The 15,641-nt window shown below is 35.8% G+C and overlaps 1 protein-coding gene across 1 annotated transcript; it reads left to right on the top strand.

Annotated features, from left to right (window-relative positions):
• Positions 1-289: 289 nt before the first annotated feature.
• LOC123556814 (probable bifunctional dTTP/UTP pyrophosphatase/methyltransferase protein) lies at positions 290-10,089 on the top strand. The gene is made up of 6 exons (XM_045347810.2): positions 290-458; positions 3,908-4,045; positions 5,264-5,370; positions 8,234-8,292; positions 8,983-9,094; positions 9,891-10,089. Exons 1-6 carry the CDS (start codon positions 345-347, stop codon positions 10,027-10,029), a joined length of 669 nt encoding a protein of 222 aa, XP_045203745.2. The 5' UTR covers positions 290-344; the 3' UTR covers positions 10,030-10,089.
• The last annotated feature ends 5,552 nt before the right edge of the window (positions 10,090-15,641 follow it).

Raw genomic sequence — 15,641 nt, 5'->3', positions numbered from 1 at the left:
TCCTAGGGTTTGGTTAGCTTCTTTGGTTGACCTATTTATGTGATTGTCCCATGATAGGTCATTTGAGATAGTATTTTGCACAAATCAGTGAGATATGACACTGAATCTGTTAAAAACCTTAAAATATTAATCATGATGTATTTGGCATCATCATATAATGCACAGATGCAAATGACCTTTACTTTTCTCTAAGTTTTTTTTCTAATGTTTTAATGTTGACCAATAGCTTTTGCTGTCCCGATTTAGTGTGTTCATACCTGGATCTCTTTGTAATTTTCACAGTGAATTATTATTACTGCGCCGCCTTACGTCGACTTCCACATTTTCCCTATCACATTTCGGACATGCCTTTTATTTTAGAACTGATAATGTTGCAACCAATTCTCAGTTCACTAAACAGCAAGAAAATTGTTCTTGCAAGTTCATCTCCAAGGCGGAAAATCATGCTGGAACAAATTGTAAGTCAGCACTTTGCGACAGAAACATGGCCTGACACTGTCTAAATAAGATAGATAAGGCCTAAAAAAAAAATTCTTTGTTTCCGGTATCATGCTCAAAAAAATTAGGGTAAGTAGGTCGAAAAATATTTTTTTTTTGGAATTTATTTTATTAAGGGAGACTTTTCGGAAATTATTTTTTTTTGTCAAAAAATGATTACAAATAAGGGGGTTATGCCTTTACACCATCAGTTGACTTTTAACATCATGGGCCATGTTTAAAGCATATAAAGTGCAGTTTTGCATCTTTTTGTTAAAAAGTTGAAAAAAATATTCTCCAAGGCCATAAAAACATTTAGGGTTGGGCCAAAAATTTAGGGTAGGTCGGGATACCGGAAACAAAGATTTTTTTTTCACGCCTAAGGCCTAAAAAAAATTCTTTGTTTCCGGTAACATGCTCAAAAAAATCAGGGTAGGTAGATCGGAAAAACTTCTTTTTTTGGAATTTTTTTTTATTAAGGGAAACTTTCCAGAAATTATCATTGTGTCAAAAAATGAATACAAACAAGGTAGTTATGCCTTTAGAGCATCAATAAGTTGATTTCTAACCACTAAACATGTTCAAAGCATAAAAAGTGCAGTTTTGCGACTTTCTGTCAAAATGTTGAAAAAAAAATTCTCCAAGGCCATAAAAACATTTAGGGTCAGGCCAAAAATTTAGGGTAGGTCGGGATAACGGAAACGAACAATTTTTTTTTTATGCCTAAGAATTAAGATGAGACCTGAATCGGCGATTTTACATTCTGATATTTCACGTTGTCTACCTGGAGAGGGATATCGACCAGTCAAAAAAATATAATGATATTCAACTCTTGAGTACAATTATTTGGACTAGGGCTGACACCAACAATCACTGAAAGAGGTCGGCATTTTTTGGCACTCCAATTGTGCAGTAATTGCGTGAACCCAGGTTCACGGTGGAAAAACTAGGATTAATGATCGATAAACTGGATTTTATGAATGTAAAACCAGGTTTTTCAAAACTTGTAAAAACTGTATTTTAGAGCGAAAACATAAGATAACGGGCGTAAAGAATAGTTTACGCTCGTGAACCCAGGTTTACGTTCGATAAACAAGGTTTCTTGATTGAACTTCGTTCATGAGCATGAACCTCAGTTAACGACTGAATTTGGGTTTAAGACCAATATCCCCCTCCGAGTACAAACCAGAAAAGGTCAAAATTGTGGTGGAAATGTTTTCTTCTTTGCGTATGTAATGCCCAACGAAATCTGTTGGGCGAGAATCGCGTTAAAATACAGCGACGGATAAAATAAAGAAATACATACAAAGAAGGCGTTTAATTTTTCCTTTCCAATGATGTATATATTATATAGATTCCTTAAAAATCTTTCAAACTATGGCAGTTAAAATTTTTTAGAGGTTTTGACACGTGTATACTACATTTTGGAAAATGGCAGATATAGGTAAATACATTACTACATGAAGTGTTTTTTTTATTGGTCACGTCTCTGACCGCCATTACTTAAGATGATTGAACCGTTAGAGGTTTAACTTTTTTACAACAGAAATTCTTGATAAATATGTAGTCCTGTTTTTTCTTTTTTATTTACTATTTATTTAAATGAGATATGAAACCAAAATTTGTATTCCTGTTTGGCGTCATATAACCTATACTGTGTTGGTGCGCCATAAAACCCAAATAAAATAAATAAATTATTTAAAACAACAGGTAAACTTTAGGACTCACAAATTTCTGTGGCTACTGAAAAATCATAATTTCAATCAATCAAAGTTTCCAACACAGTTTTGATTGTTTCTGTTTGAGACCTCAAGGTAGACAACATGAAATATCAGAATGTAAAATCGGTCTACCCGAGGTCTCATTATTTAGACTAACGCTTGTGAATAGGATTATAACGACCGAAAATCATAGTTTTGTTTCAGAAACCTAGTTTATCGAACATAAACCTAGGTTCACGTTCGTAAACTATGGTTCATGCTCTTAAAGCGAAGTTCACTGTCGTAACATAGGTTCACGTCAGTAAACTATGGTTCACGGCAAGCCAATTATCCAGTAATTATGTTCTTGGTCGAAAAACCAGGATTAGCGAATACTTACGTATATTTTCGAGCAAAAACATAGGATAACGCTCTTGAACCCATGTTTACATTCGATAAACTGGGTTTCTCGATTGAGCATGAACCTATGTTTACGGGTGTGAACCTGGGTTCATGGGCACGAATCATAGTTTACGAACATGTACCTAAGTTTATGACCGAAAATCACAGTTTCGTTCGAGAAACCTAGTTTATCGAACGTAAACCTAGTAGACCTTGTAGAAGATTCACGTATATCCAAGTTCATGATCGTAAAAATATGTTCACGTCTGTAAACATAGGTTCACGGTCGTAAACCCATGTTCACGCCCGAAATACATAGTTGATTTTATATTCCTATTATATGGACCGTAAATCATGGTTTACGTTTGATAAACTAGGTTTCTCAATTGAAATACGAATGTCGGTTGTTGTCTTAAGTTTACGGTCGTTATCCTATGTTTATGTTCGTGAACTCTGGTTCACACTCGTAAAACATAGTTTACGAATGTGAACCTATGTTTACGACCACAAACTTGGGTTTACAAGCATGAACCTATGTTTATGAGCTGAACTATGGTTAACGGCGTTATCCTATGTTTTCGCTCGAAAATATAGGTTAATATTTGTAAAAACCTGGTTTATCGATTGTTAATCCTAGTTTTTCGACCATGAACCTGGGTTCACGTAATTATTAGACAGTTGGCATGCTATAGGCATTAGCCAATTCTCCCACATTGAATGTACACTACACTATAAATAAAACTTAGGTTAAACCTAACCTTAATCAGAGAAGTATAAAATACATTTATTTTTATAGCTCTTTGCCTTAACCTATAGTCAGTATATTAAACACTCAATGCAAGCATAGCAGATCTGAATAGGTGGGTATTAATGTTTGTGCCAGCAATGATCCCACTAACAGTAAATTTTCAGGAAGACCAGTAAAATTAGTAAAATGACACAATTTTAAAGTTAGCAGGTAAATAACACTATTGAGTATTATTTTGTATTTTTCCTTACAAAAAAGAATTTCTAGTTGTATCAAAATGTTATCTTTATTGTCCAGTGTTGTTCATGGAAGTCGAGAATTTGAATAGTAGGCAAAGTATCTGACATTTCATAAATCAGATAATGGCTTTTTGTTGGGAATATAATAGACTATTCACAAATAATGAAAAATGAAACTGTACATGAGGAAGAATTAGTCCCATTTTAATTTTGTGAAAACTGATTTGGAATACCCGAGTAGTCTGTATCATTCATACAGTAATGTAGGGTATTACTAAGTTGCCTTTAATTATTTATGGTGTTCAGTGTATTTTTTTTTTTTGGTTTTGAAATTTGTGCAGGGCTTGAAGTTTGACATTGTGCCATCTAATTTTGAGGAAAATCTCAAAAAAGATAGTTTCAAAACACCATTGGATTATGTGAATGAGACTGCCAAACAGAAGACGTTAGAAGTCACTGAGAGATTGTATGGGAGTCAGGTAACTACACAACCTTATATGCAGAAATATTCCTTGTTAAATGTTTATGTGTAGCTGCTGCTTATTTTAATTTGAGGCTGTGTTAATCAAAAAGTATTTCTATAACACCTACTTAAACAAACCAAAAGCATAGGAGTGTACAGTGTTGTATGTAGGTGAAACAATCAACATTAAGACAATGAAATGGCTTATTCAGCAGTGCTCAGCAACATCATCTTCAAAACAGTTGTGGTTGTTATCAGCAGGAGCTTTACTGTTAAAACAGAGACATCATTTTCTTGAGTAATATTCATAGCATGTATATGGTCACAAGATGACACTGAAGTTTGATAACAGGAAAGATTGCTACAGAAACAACAGAGTTTAGACCCTTAGGTTAGTCAAAGTTGCCTGTCTTACATTTGTTAACATATTCTTGTGCAATTTTCATGAAACCAGATCACAATTTTTGTCTTTTATGAAATCTGTCTGAAGTTTGAAACTGATCAGGAGTTAAAGACATTGTCAAATCATAGAAAAATCTTGTAAACATTTCCTACCTGATCTACATGAAACCTGGTCAGATTGTTTGCCTTCATGAAATCTAGGTCAAGATTGATTGGATCATCTGGGTTGAAGACAGGTACACAAGGATAATCATAGAAAAAAACTTCGCTAACACTCCAGAGGCCACATTTTCTATCTGCTGTTCATGAAACCTGATCAGAGCACTTGTATTGAAATCTAGGTAACCTGGCCCCGTGTTCACAAAACATTTTTCGATCTCAGCTGAGTTTGAGATTGAAATTTTATTATTAGTTTTACTAAAACTTCAAGACTTAATTCCAATTGAAACTGCCCATCAATAATGAAAGGTCATTTGAAAATAGTTATTAACTTAAAATTTAGTTTTAAACAGGCTATTTAGATATAAATGACAAAGTTTCATTATCAAACTCAGCTGAGACTGAAAATGTTTTGTGAACACGGGGCCTGAAGTTTGGAACTCGGTCAAAGCTCTGTTAACAAGAAAAATGATAGTAAACTTTGTACATTGTAGTTTCATGAACCTGTGTGTAGAAATACATCAAACTGGTCTGTACCATTCTTGCATTAAGCTGTATCAAACTTATTCTGTAGCATTCAAGGTCAAGGTCAGATGATCGTATCGGGGCCTAGTCCTTCTTTACACACTTGCATGTTTTTATCTGGAAACTTAAGAAAACTTTATACTTTTAGGCACCGCCTCCTGATCTTATTATTGGGGCAGATACTATTGTAACACACGATGATGAGATATTTGAGAAACCTTCATCCAGGGACCATGCTATCAGTATATTGTCTAGGTATGTACAATGACAAGATATTTGAGAAACCTTCATCCAGGGTCCATGCTATCAGTGTGTTATCTAGGTATGCACAGTGGCGAGATATTTGAGAAACCTTCATCCAGGGTCCATGCTATCAGTGTATTATCTAGGTATGTACAATGGCGAGATATTTGAGAAACCTTCATCCAGGGACCATGCTATCAGTGTATATTGTCTAGGTATGTACAATGATGAGATATTTGAGAAACCTTCATCCAGGGACCATGCTATCAGTATATTATCTAGGTATGTACAATGACAAGATATTTGAGAAACCTTCATCCAGGGACCATGCTATCAGTGTATTATCTAGGTATGTATAATGGCGAGATATTTGAGAAACCTTCATCCAGGGACCATGCTATCCGTATATTGTCTAGGTATGTACAATGATGAGATATTTGAGAAACCTTCATCCAGGGACCATGCTATCAGTGTATTATCTAGGTATGTACAGTGACGAGATATTTGAGAAACCTTCATCCAGGGACCATGCTATCAGTGTATTATCTAGGTATGTACAATGGCGAGATATTTGAGAAACCTTCATCCAGGGACCATGCTATCAGTGTATATTGTCTAGGTATGTACAATGATGAGATATTTGAGAAACCTTCATCCAGGGACCATGCTATCAGTATATTATCTAGGTATGTACAATGACAAGATATTTGAGAAACCTTCATCCAGGGACCATGCTATCAGTGTATTATCTAGGTATGTATAATGGCGAGATATTTGAGAAACCTTCATCCAGGGACCATGCTATCCGTATATTGTCTAGGTATGTACAATGATGAGATATTTGAGAAACCTTCATCCAGGGACCATGCTATCAGTGTATTATCTAGGTATGTACAGTGACGAGATATTTGAGAAACCTTCATCCAGGGACCATGCTATCAGTGTATTATCTAGGTATGTACAATGGCGAGATATTTGAGAAACCTTCATCCAGGGACCATGCTATCAGTATATTATCTAGGTATGTACAGTGAAGAGATATTTGAGAAACCTTCATCCAGGGACCTCAGTGTATTATCTAGGTATGTACAATGACGAGATATTTGAGAAACTTTCATCCAGGGACCATGCTATCAGTGTATTATCTAGGTATGTACAATGACGAGATATTTGAGAAACCTTCATCCAGGGACCATGCTATCAGTGTATTATCTAGGTATGTACAATGACGAGATATTTGAGAAACCTTCATCCAGGGACCATGCTATCAGTGTATTATCTAGGTATGTACAATGGCGAGATATTTGAGAAACCTTCATCCAGGGACCATGCTATCAGTGTATTATCTAGGTATGTACAATGGCGAGATATTTGAGAAACCTTCATCCAGGGACCATGCTATCAGTGTATTATCTAGGTATGTACAATGACGAGATATTCGAGAAACCTTCATCCAGGGACCATGCTATCAGTGTATTATCTAGGTATGTACAATGGCGAGATATTTGAGAAACCTTCATCCAGGGACCATGCTATCAGTGTATTGTCTTGGTATGTACAATGGCGAGATATTCGAGAAACCTTCATCCAGGGACCATGCTATCAGTGTATTATCTAGGTATGTACCATGCTATCAGTGTATTGTCTAGGTATGTACAATGGCGAGATATTCGAGAAACCTTCATCCAGGGACCATGCTATCAGTGTATTATCTAGGTATGTACAATGACGAGATATTTGAGAAACCTTCATCCAGGGACCATGCTATCAGTGTATTATCTAGGTATGTACAATGACGAGATATTTGAGAAACCTTCATCCAGGGACCATGCTATCAGTGTATTATCTAGGTATGTACAATGGCGAGATATTTGAGAAACCTTCATCCAGGAACCATGCTATCAGTGTATTATCTAGGTATGTACAATGACGAGATATTTGAGAAACCTTCATCCAGGGTCCGTGCTATCAGTATATTGTCTAGGTATGTACAATGAAGAGATATTTGAGAAACCTTCATCCAGGGACCATGCTATCAGTGTATTGTCTAGGTATGTACAGTGATGAGATATTTGAGAAACGTTCATCCAGGGACCATGCTATCAGTGTATTGTCTAGGTATGTACAGTGATGAGATTTTTGAGAAACCTTCATCCAGGGACCATGCTATCAGTGTATTATCTAGGTATGTACAATGGCGAGATATTTGAGAAACCTTCTTCCAGGGACCATGCTATCAGTGTATTATCTAGGTATGTACAATGATGAGATATTTGAGAAACATTCATCCAGGGACCATGCTATCAGTATATTGTCTAGGTATGTAGTTTAAAGTTTATATTACATTTTCTCATGTCTTTTATTGAAGAGAGTGAAGGATTGCTTTCGTGACACTGCTTGTACTATTTTGAACTTACAAAACAGTTTTAACAATATGTATATGTCTACTGGCTTTTGAAAGTCAAAAATGGGAAAGACAAACTGTCTGGTAAGTCGTTCACTAGGATTCAGTGGTAGGAAACCTCAAATTTTAAGTGTTAATACAGGAATTATCCTTGATATTTTATCTGTTTATTTTTTGTCATCTTTTGCTTTATGATTACTGGAAATGAATGAAATAAGGAAATGGAATATGAAAATGAATATTTTCACTTTGTGTATTGACCGAAATGAAAATGAACACAACATTAATTGCTTAAAGTTGGAACTTGCCTAACTTGCCCTTCTGGCAACTTGGAAGGAATCTTAAGGTTGAACACTGCAAAGTTCATTATTTTTGCATCTTAATTACTTGTAGTACTACACTTAACAATTTTAATACAGATAGGAAACAACTTAAAAGGGACAGTATTGCAATATTTTTATATACTTCTAGGTTAAATGGAAATGCACATGATGTGTTCACTTCAGTTGTTCTGGTGACTCCGAAATCAGGTAGAGTTTTACAGATATAGGACTTCACTGCTAATGACATTATATAATTTGTATCAGACTGTTATATGGGAGCATATTGCAGTACAGTTTGGTTTAGAAATGATGTTGATGATGTATGTTGTACTGATGTCATACATTGTTGATACTTCTATTTTTATATGTGTAGAGAAAGTTTAGTAGTGGGTATACTGCCGGGGTCACCATGTGGGTGTGTCCATCTTGATTGAGTTCATTGCCTATTTTTAACTTAAAATGTGGTTGTCCCTCTGATAACCCTTGTTATATATATTATGTTCATATTATATTATATTCATGTGCAATATTAAAAGTAGTGCTTTTCTAACCATGTAATTACACATAACGTCTATTTGGAAGGCTGTTTCATCTGATCTTAAGATAAAAATTTAAAGCATTATGGACCTCTAACATAGGAGGAACATGGCCTCAATCCTTTGTTTGCCCTTGAATTCATTAAGTTAGTTGACATTTATGTTACATGTTTAAATAATACATTCAGAGTCATGTCTGTTGATGAAAATATGCAAATGACTTTGATAAAACTTATCAGACTTGGGTCATCTCATGTTAAAGCATAGTACCGATTTTTGAACATTAAATCTGTATCTGTTATGCCACATTGAAAATGTTATATGCTATCAAAGACTTTATATGTAATTCTGAATGTTTCAGATTCTACCTTAGCAAAGTATAACCTGACCCAGTTTCATACATGTACAGAGGTATATATGGGAGAACTTACTCCACGAATAATTCAGGCATATGTGGATACAGGTGAAGCAATGTAAGTTATATGCCTGATTTACACAATTAATTACTGATGAATCAATGGACCTTTTATTCAAGTGCATGTTCTTCAAGCATAATAAAATGTTAAGTTTGATGCCAGAAAATTTGACCAGACATTATATGACAATACTGGTGCAGATATATTCCAACGCAGCTTATTTTGAACAGTTACTTTGAACTCATTTGAATTTGTCCAAAACTGTTATTTGGTGGGAATTCCAACTTTTGAAGATAAAACTAGAGCTCATAGAACACGAAATGCCCCCCATGATGCTTTTAGTAACTGCACAAGGTCACTGTTCACTGGACCTCGAATCAGTAATTATGGGTCATTTACTGGTCATAAGTGACCTCCGTATCAAATGTGATCTTAGACCAAAGCATTTTCTAGTTATCTGGCAAAAAATGTTCTACTGTTCTGGGCCTATGTGACCTTGACCTTTGACCTCGAAACCAGTAGCCGTCATCTACTGGTCATGCCCAAACTCCATGTCAAGTTTGAAGATCCTGTGCCAAAGCATTCTTGAGTTATTATCTGGAATCTTGTTTTATTTTTCAAGTTATCGTCTAGAAATAGTTTAATTATTCTGGGTCACTGTGACCTTGACCTTTGACCTACCTAAGCTAGTCAAAGAATTGCACAATCTGCATGTACTTGTAAAGCATTGTTTTCTATCTAAGTTGAAAACTTCAGATATAATTACTTTGTAAAGATTTGATGGAGTCGCCACCATTAGAAGTTTTCTGCTGTAAAATGAAATAGGTATGGAAATATAAATTTATTATTTCAGGGACAAAGCTGGTGGCTATGGTATACAAGCTTTGGGAAGTACTTTGATTAGTGGAATCAAGGGAGATTACTTCAATGTTATGGGGTTCCCTCTACATCCATTTGCTAAGGAAGTGTTAAAATTGTTTCCAGAATCTTGATGGAAACTTTCATATTTTAAATGTAATTGTCACAATGTAATAAACAGGTTTCAAAATTCATGTGCATGCTGTAATTCTTTATACAGTTACCAGACTGAATAAATAAAGCTGGTTTTATATAGCATTTTTATACCCACCCCCCTCCCCCCCAACAACGAAGTTGTAAGTGGGGTATCTTGGTTTCAGGTTGTCTGTCCATTTGTCTGTCTGTAGACACAATCTTGTGCGCTCCAACTCTCCTAATCCCCTTGACACAATTTAATGAAACTTCACACAAGTGATCAGTAACAACAGTAGTTATGCATTGCGCACGTTAGGTTCTTTTAGAAAAAAAATTTGCAGAGTTACGGGACTATGTTTTTTGTTTCTATACTATATACATAGAGTCTGCATATGCAATCTTGTGCACACCTATTCTCCTGAACCCATGCACACAATTTAATGAAACTTAACACAAGTGATCAGTAGTAACCCTAATTGTGCATGGTGCACGACAGGTTCTTTGAACTTCTTTCAGAAAAAAATTCTGCACAGTTATGGAACTTAGCAGTCATGTGCGTGCCTAATCTCCCGAAACATTACACACAATTTAATGGAACTTCACACAAGTGATCAGTACCAACCTTACTTGTGCATGGTGTATGTTAGGTTCTTTCAGAAAAATATTCAGCAGAGTTATGGGACTTTGTTTTTTGCTACTATACTACATTTTTAGTTCACCTGTCAGAAAGTGACAAGGTGAGCTTTTGTGATCGCGCGGCGTCCGTCGTCCATACATGCGTCCGTGCATGTGTAAACTTCTGCTTATGACCATCTAGAGGTCACATTTTTCATGGGATCTTTATGAAAAGTGGTAAGAATGTTCACCTTAATGATATCTAGGTCAAGTTCGAAACTGGGTCAAGTGCCGTGCGTCCGTCCGTAAACTTTTGCTTGTGACCACTCTAGAGGCCATATTTTTCATGGGATCTGTATGAAAGGTGGTCTGAATGTTTATCTTGATGATATCTAGGTGAAATTTGAAACCGGGTCAACTCCGGTCAAAAACTAGGTCAGTAGGTCTAAAAAAAACCCTTGTGACCTCTCTAGAGGCCATACTTTTCAATGGATCTTCATGAAAATTGGTCAGAATGTTCACCTTGATGATATCTAGATCGTTCAAAACTGGGTCACGTGCCTTCAAAACTAGGTCAATAGGTCAAATAATGAAAAAACCTTGTGACCTCTCTAGAGGTGATATTTTTCATGGGATCTGTATGAAAGTTGGTCTGAATGTTTATCTTGATGATATCTAGGTCAAGTTCGAAACTGGGTCAAGTGCGGTCGAAAACTAGGTCAGTAGGTCTAAAAATAGAAAAACCTTGTGACCTCTCTAGAGGCCATACTTTTCAATGGATCTTCATGAAAATTGGTCAGAATGTTCACCTTGATGATATCTAAGTCTAGTTTGAAACTGGGTCACGTGCCTTCAAAAACTAGGTCAGTAGGTCAAATAATAAAAAAACTTTGTGACCTCTCTAGAGGATATATTTTTCATGGGATCTGTATGAAAGTTGGTCTGAATGTTCATCTTAATGATATCTAGGTCAGGTTCGAAACTGGGTCAACTGCGGTCAAAAACTAGGTCAGTAGGTCTAAAAATAGAAAAAACATTTGACCTCCCTAGAGGCTATATTTTCCAGTGGATCTTCATGAAAATTGGTCAGAATGTTCATCTTGATGATATCTATTTCAGTTCGAAACTGGGTCATGTGCGGTCAAAAACTAGGTCAGTAGGTCTAAAAATAGAAAAAACTTGTGACCTCTCTAGAGGCCACATTTTTCATGAGATCTTCATGAAAATTGATGAGAATGTTCACCTTGATGATATCTAGGTCAAGTTCAAAACTGGATCACATGCCTTCAAAAACTAGGTCATTAGGTCAAAGAATTGAAAAACCTGGTGACCTCTCTAAAGGTCATATTTTTCAATGGATCTTCATGAAAATTGGTCAGGATTTTTATCTTGATGATATCTAGGTCAAGTTCAAAACTGGGTCACATGAGCTCAAAAACATGCCAAATAATGGAACAAGAGGAGGTCCTGAATCGCTCACCTGTCTCCACATGACCCAATTTTCATGAAGATTCATTGAAAAATATGGCTTCTAGAGAGGTCACAAGGTTTTTCTATTATTTGACCTAATGACCTAGTTTTTGAAGGCACATGACCCAGTTTTGAACTTGACCTAGATATTATCAAGATGAACATTCTCACCAATTTTCATGAAAATCTCATGAAGAGTATGGCCTCTAGAGAGGTCACAAGGTTTTTCTATTTTTTTACCTACTGACCTAGTTTTGACCACACGTGACCCAGTTTCAAACTTTATCTAGATATCATCAAGGTGAACATTCTGACAAATTTTCATGAAGATCCATTGAAAAGTATGGCCTCTAGAGAGGTCACAAGGTTTTTCTATTTTTAGACCTACTGACCTAGTTTTTGACCGCAGTTGACCCACTTTCGAACTTGACCTAGATATCATCAAGATGAACATTCAGACCAACTTTCATACAGATCCCATGAAAAATATGGCCTCTAGAGAGGTCACAAGGTTTTTCTATTATTTGACCTACTGACCTAGTTTTTGGTGACCCAATTTCAAAGTTGACCTAGATATCATCAAGGTAAACATTCTGACCAATTTTCATCAAGATCCATTGAAAAGTATGGCCTCTAGAGAGGTCACAAGGTTTTTCTATTTTTAGACCTACTGACCTAGTTTTCGACCGCACTTGACCCAGTTTCGAACTTGACCTAGATATCATCAAGATAAACATTCTGACCAACTTTCATAAAGATCCCATGAAAAATGTGACCTCTAAAGTGGTCACAAGCAAAAGTTTATGGACGGACGCACGGACGGACGACGGATGCCACGCGATCACAAAAGGTCACCTTGTCACTTTGTGACAGGTGAGCTAAAAAACGACGTCATACTCAGTTCAAAACTGAATCATGTGGGGACAGGTGAGCGATTCAGGACCATCATTGTCCTCTTGTTTGTATATACATACAGTCCACATAATTATGCAATCTTGTGTGCGTCAATTTGCGATGTACTGTGTCAGTGCGTGAAAATCATTTTATGAATTAATGGCAACTCATGAGTAAATTTATTACAGTGCCACTGTTACTACTTTTATAAAGTTAAAATATGATAGTAAAACATCTGACACGTTAAATAATTCAAAATATTGTCAAAAAAATTAGCTTGAAATGTAGAGTTCACTTTAAGTATGGTCAAATATCTCAAAAATAGGCACACACACCTATACATTTTATTTCACCAAATTATAGACTATATGATTATTCACGACTGAGAAGGTTCATTAAATTCTACATTCAAAATGTAGAAAAAATTCTATTCGCGAAAATGTTATGAAAGTTGTGTTTTTCCCATAGACTCCCATTATGAAAAAATGTGTGAGGTCCAAGTTTTTCAAATCAGTCTGACAAACAAGAGGGCCATGAAGACCCTGTATCACTCACCTGACCTATTGACCTAAAGATCATCAAGATTAACATTCTGACCAAGTTTCATTAAGATATGTTCATAAATGCGGCCTCTAAAGTGTTAAATAGCTTTTCCTTTGATTTGACCCAGTGACCTCGTTTTTGACCCTACATGACCCAGATTTGATCTTGACCTAAAGATCATCAAGATTAACATTCTAAGTTTCATGAAGATACAGTCATAAATGTGGCATCTAGTGTGTTAACAAGCTGTTCCTTTGATTTGACCTAGTGACCTAATTTTTGAGCCCACCTGACACTGATTTGAACTTGACCTATAGATAATCAAGATTAACATACAGACCAAGTTTCATTAAGGTAAGGTCATAAATGTGGCCTCTACAGTGTAAACTAGCTTTTCCTTTGATTTGACCTGGTGACCTAGTTTATGATCCTACATGACCCAGATTCAAACTGGACCTTGATATCATTAAGATTAACATTCTGACCAAGTTTCATGAAGATACAGTCATAAATTAGGACTCTAGAGTGTTTACAAGCTTTTCCTTTGATTTGACCTGGTGACCTAGTTTTCGACCCCAGCTGACCAAATATCAATCTCATCCAAGATTTTATTGACACCAAGTTTCATTAAGATTGGGCCTAAATTGTGACCTCTAGAGTGTTAACAAGCTTTTCCTTTGATTTGACCTGGTGACCTAGTTTTTAACCCCAGATGACCCAATATCGAACTTATCCAAGATTTTATTGAGGGTAACATTCTGACCAAGTTTCATTAAGATTGGGCCAAAATTGTGACCTCTAGAGTGTTAACAAGCTTTTCCTCGGATTTGGCCTGGTGACCTAGTTTTTGACCCCAGATGACCCAATATCAAACTCACCCAAGATTTTATTGAGGGTAACATTCTGACCAAGTTTCGTTAAGTTTGGACCAAAATTGTGACCTCTAGAGTGTTAACAGTCAAATTGTTGACGACTGATGGACGACGACGGACACAGGGCGATCACAAAAGATCACCTTTGAGCACTTTGTGCTCAGGTGAGCTAAAAATCAAGCACACAACCCTATCTTTTTTATTTGCTGATTTTTCTGAGTATATTCTGAAGTTTTGAAAAATCAGGGTTTAAACAAATTCTACATTGTAGAAAAAATTTCGACCCAAACGCGCAGAACTACCTTAATTCAAAGTGTGGCCCTTTTACAACATAGAAAATTTGATTGTGGTTTTGCATGTAATGATCAATCTATATATCAGTAATCATTGTAATGGACTAGTCATCAAACTGACTGAAATAATCAAGTTAGATAACTCCTGGTTGAATTTGATCTATTTTTTTGTGGAGAAATGTGGTCCAAGCTGCATCACAGTAACAGTTATAAATATATTGGATTGAACCTTCAAACAAGACATCCTTCTCATCAAAAATACTTATATAACCAAGTCAGAGAGCTCTTGTATTTAATGGCATTGTTTGATATAGAAAATTTGGTTTAAGTTTTACATGCAACACTGCAATAATAAAATTTTAATTTGTTATGAAATAACTTGGTTAAGTAAGTAGTGCCATGTTATGGCCATTGTTCCACTGAGGAGTTTTGAATAGTTGAGCATGCTGTTTTATGGACTGCTCTTGTTTATACCAAATTTTTGAAGTGATTAATCCGTTCCAGTCTAACTGATAAATTAAACACCCCATTTTAAGATAGAACTTTTGGGGTAAATTACTCAGCTAGCACATAGGGTCAAGATCCCACAAATTTTGGACAAAATGAACTAGCTGTACTTGCTCTGTCCATCTTATTGTTCCAAAGATACTGTTCTTGAAATTAATAGCAGTTATTATATTTTATTCCATATCGGTTTTTAGTGAGAAGTATAAAACTGATGTGATTATTCACTTGCCTCACAGACAGGTCAATGATTTTAATCTGCCTAAACTCACTTTCTTTTTGGCCCAGGGCTATAGTTTACCCCCTTCCTCCCCACCCCTACCAAATGTTTGAAACAACCTAAAAGTAACAGCATATCAATTTAAGGCAATCTTTACAGCTTCATAACAAACTGCATCATACTGTTGGTTTGTGTCTGTT

The sequence above is a fragment of the Mercenaria mercenaria genome, chromosome 5, assembly GCF_021730395.1.
Source record: "Mercenaria mercenaria strain notata chromosome 5, MADL_Memer_1, whole genome shotgun sequence".
Taxonomy (NCBI): domain Eukaryota; kingdom Metazoa; phylum Mollusca; class Bivalvia; order Venerida; family Veneridae; genus Mercenaria; species Mercenaria mercenaria.
The sequence above is the reverse complement of the archived record's forward strand: the minus strand, read 5'-3'. Positions and strand labels throughout refer to the sequence as shown.

What these genes read in the sequence shown, in the direction of transcription:
- LOC123556814 (XM_045347810.2), top strand. Translation starts at nt 345, where the DNA reads ATGCCTTTTATTTTAGAACTGATAATGTTGCAACCAATTCTCAGTTCA. An exon ending in AGAGATTGTATGGGAGTCAG is followed by an intron (nt 4,046 to 5,263) that starts GTAACTACACAA and finishes TTATACTTTTAG; the next exon opens with GCACCGCCTCCTGATCTTAT. An exon ending in TCTGGTGACTCCGAAATCAG is followed by an intron (nt 8,293 to 8,982) that starts GTAGAGTTTTAC and finishes TGAATGTTTCAG; the next exon opens with ATTCTACCTTAGCAAAGTAT.